A 1,820-nucleotide genomic window follows, 5' to 3' on the forward strand; every position below is an offset into this window, starting at 1 on the left:
CGCACCCCCTTTCCAGCCCGCGACGTCCCCAGGACACAGGGGCCCACCTGGGAGCCGGAGCACCCGCTCACCTGGCAAAAAGGAGCCGGACTGGGCGGCGGCCATCGGGTTCCCCTCGGCGGAGGATTCGGGGCCCGGTGACCCCTGGAGCCGACGACGTGCTCTGTTCCCTGCCGCCTCCCCGCAGCCCAGCTCCGGGACCAGCCCCGAGGCCCGCGTCCTCCTCCCCCCCGAGGCGTCCGGGGCTGGGCCTCCGCCTCCCACCATGGCGAGCAGCAGCGGCTCCAAGGCCGAGCTCATCGTCGGAGGGAAGTACAAGCTGGTGCGGAAGATCGGGTCCGGTTCCTCCGGGGACATCTACCTGGCGGTCACCATCCCCAGCGGCGAGCAGGTGGCCGTGAAGCTGGAGCCCCGGAAGGCCCGGCGCCCGCAGCTGCAGTGCGAGAGCCACCTCTACCAGATCCTGCAGGGCGGCGTGGGCATCCCGCACATCCGCTGGTACGGGCGGGAGGAGGACTACAGGGTGCTGGTCATGGACCTTCTGGGTCCCAGCCTGGAGGACCTCTTCAACTTCTGCTCGAGAAGGTTCACCATGAAAACCGTCCTGGCGCTGGCCGACCAGATGATCAGCAGGATTGAATACGTGCATGCAAAGAATGTCATACACAGAGACATCAAACCGGACAACTTCCTCCTGGGTCTTGGGCGTCACTGCAATAAGCTATTCCTTATCGATTTTGGTTTGGCCAGAAAGTACAGAGACGAGGGGACGAGGCCACACCTGCCATGCACAGAAGACAAAGATCTCACTGGCACCGCCCGCTGTGCTGATAACGTCGGTGCACATCTTGGCAATGAACAGAGCCGCCGGGACGACATGGAATCCTTAGGGCACGTTCTGATGTATTTTAACAGAACCAGCCTGCCGTGGCAAGGGTTAAAGGCCGCCACAAAGAAACAGAAATACGAAAAAATCCGTGAGAAGAAGATGTCCACTCCCGTGGAAGTTCTATGCGAGGGCTTTCCCGCGGAGTTTGCCATGTACCTAAACTACTGTCGTGGGCTGCGCTTTGAGGACGCCCCGGATTACGCGTACCTGAGGCAGCTGTTCCACGTTCTTTGCAGAACCCTGAACCACCAGTACGACTACGCATTTGATTGGTCAATGTGAAAGCGGAAACACAGCCCAGGAGGCAGCCTCTTCAAGTGGGCGGGATCAGCAGGCCCAACCCCCACAGGTTCCTAAGCATGAATCAAGGGACAGAAGCAGTGCAGATGATCAGAGCAGCATTTGTTTCTCCCAAGATCTAGAAATTTCAGGTCAGTGGTTATGGACAACCATGTACTTGGTGTAAAGGACTTAATTTCGGTATGAACTGGCCCTGGGCAGCATTGGTCATGCTGTGTCCCGAGTTGTAGCTGCTGTCATTGTGAATATTAACTGAGACAGTGAAACATGGTGTCCAGTTTTTCTTTCCTTTTTTTTTTTTTATTATATCTTTTTGACTTTTTACAGAGAGGAAGGGATAGGAATAGAGAGTCAGAAACATCGATCAGCTGCCTTCTGCATACCTCCCACTGGGGATGTGCCTGCAACCAAGGTACGTGCCCCTAACCGGAAATGAACCTGGGACCTTTCAGTAGGCAGGCCGACGTTCTAGCCACTGAGCCAAACCAGTCAGGGCTCTATTGCATTTTTTTTTTTTAAGTGGAAAAGTTAACTAAATGGTTGACACCACAAATTGGTGGAGAAATTGTGCCTATGCCAATTTTTTCTTAAAATCTTTTTCTTCGAACTATACCGCTTTGCGATCTCGTTT

General features: G+C 55.4%; 1 protein-coding gene across 1 annotated transcript; it reads left to right on the forward strand.

Annotated features, from left to right (window-relative positions):
• The first annotated feature begins 265 nt into the window (after positions 1–265).
• On the forward strand, positions 266–1,171 carry LOC118711309 (casein kinase I). The gene has a single exon (XM_036424332.1). The coding sequence runs from the start codon at positions 266–268 to the stop codon at positions 1,169–1,171; it is 906 nt and encodes a 301-aa protein (XP_036280225.1).
• The last annotated feature ends 649 nt before the right edge of the window (positions 1,172–1,820 follow it).

This window comes from Pipistrellus kuhlii, unplaced genomic scaffold (assembly GCF_014108245.1).
Source record: "Pipistrellus kuhlii isolate mPipKuh1 unplaced genomic scaffold, mPipKuh1.p scaffold_m20_p_8, whole genome shotgun sequence".
Lineage (NCBI taxonomy): Eukaryota > Metazoa > Chordata > Mammalia > Chiroptera > Vespertilionidae > Pipistrellus > Pipistrellus kuhlii.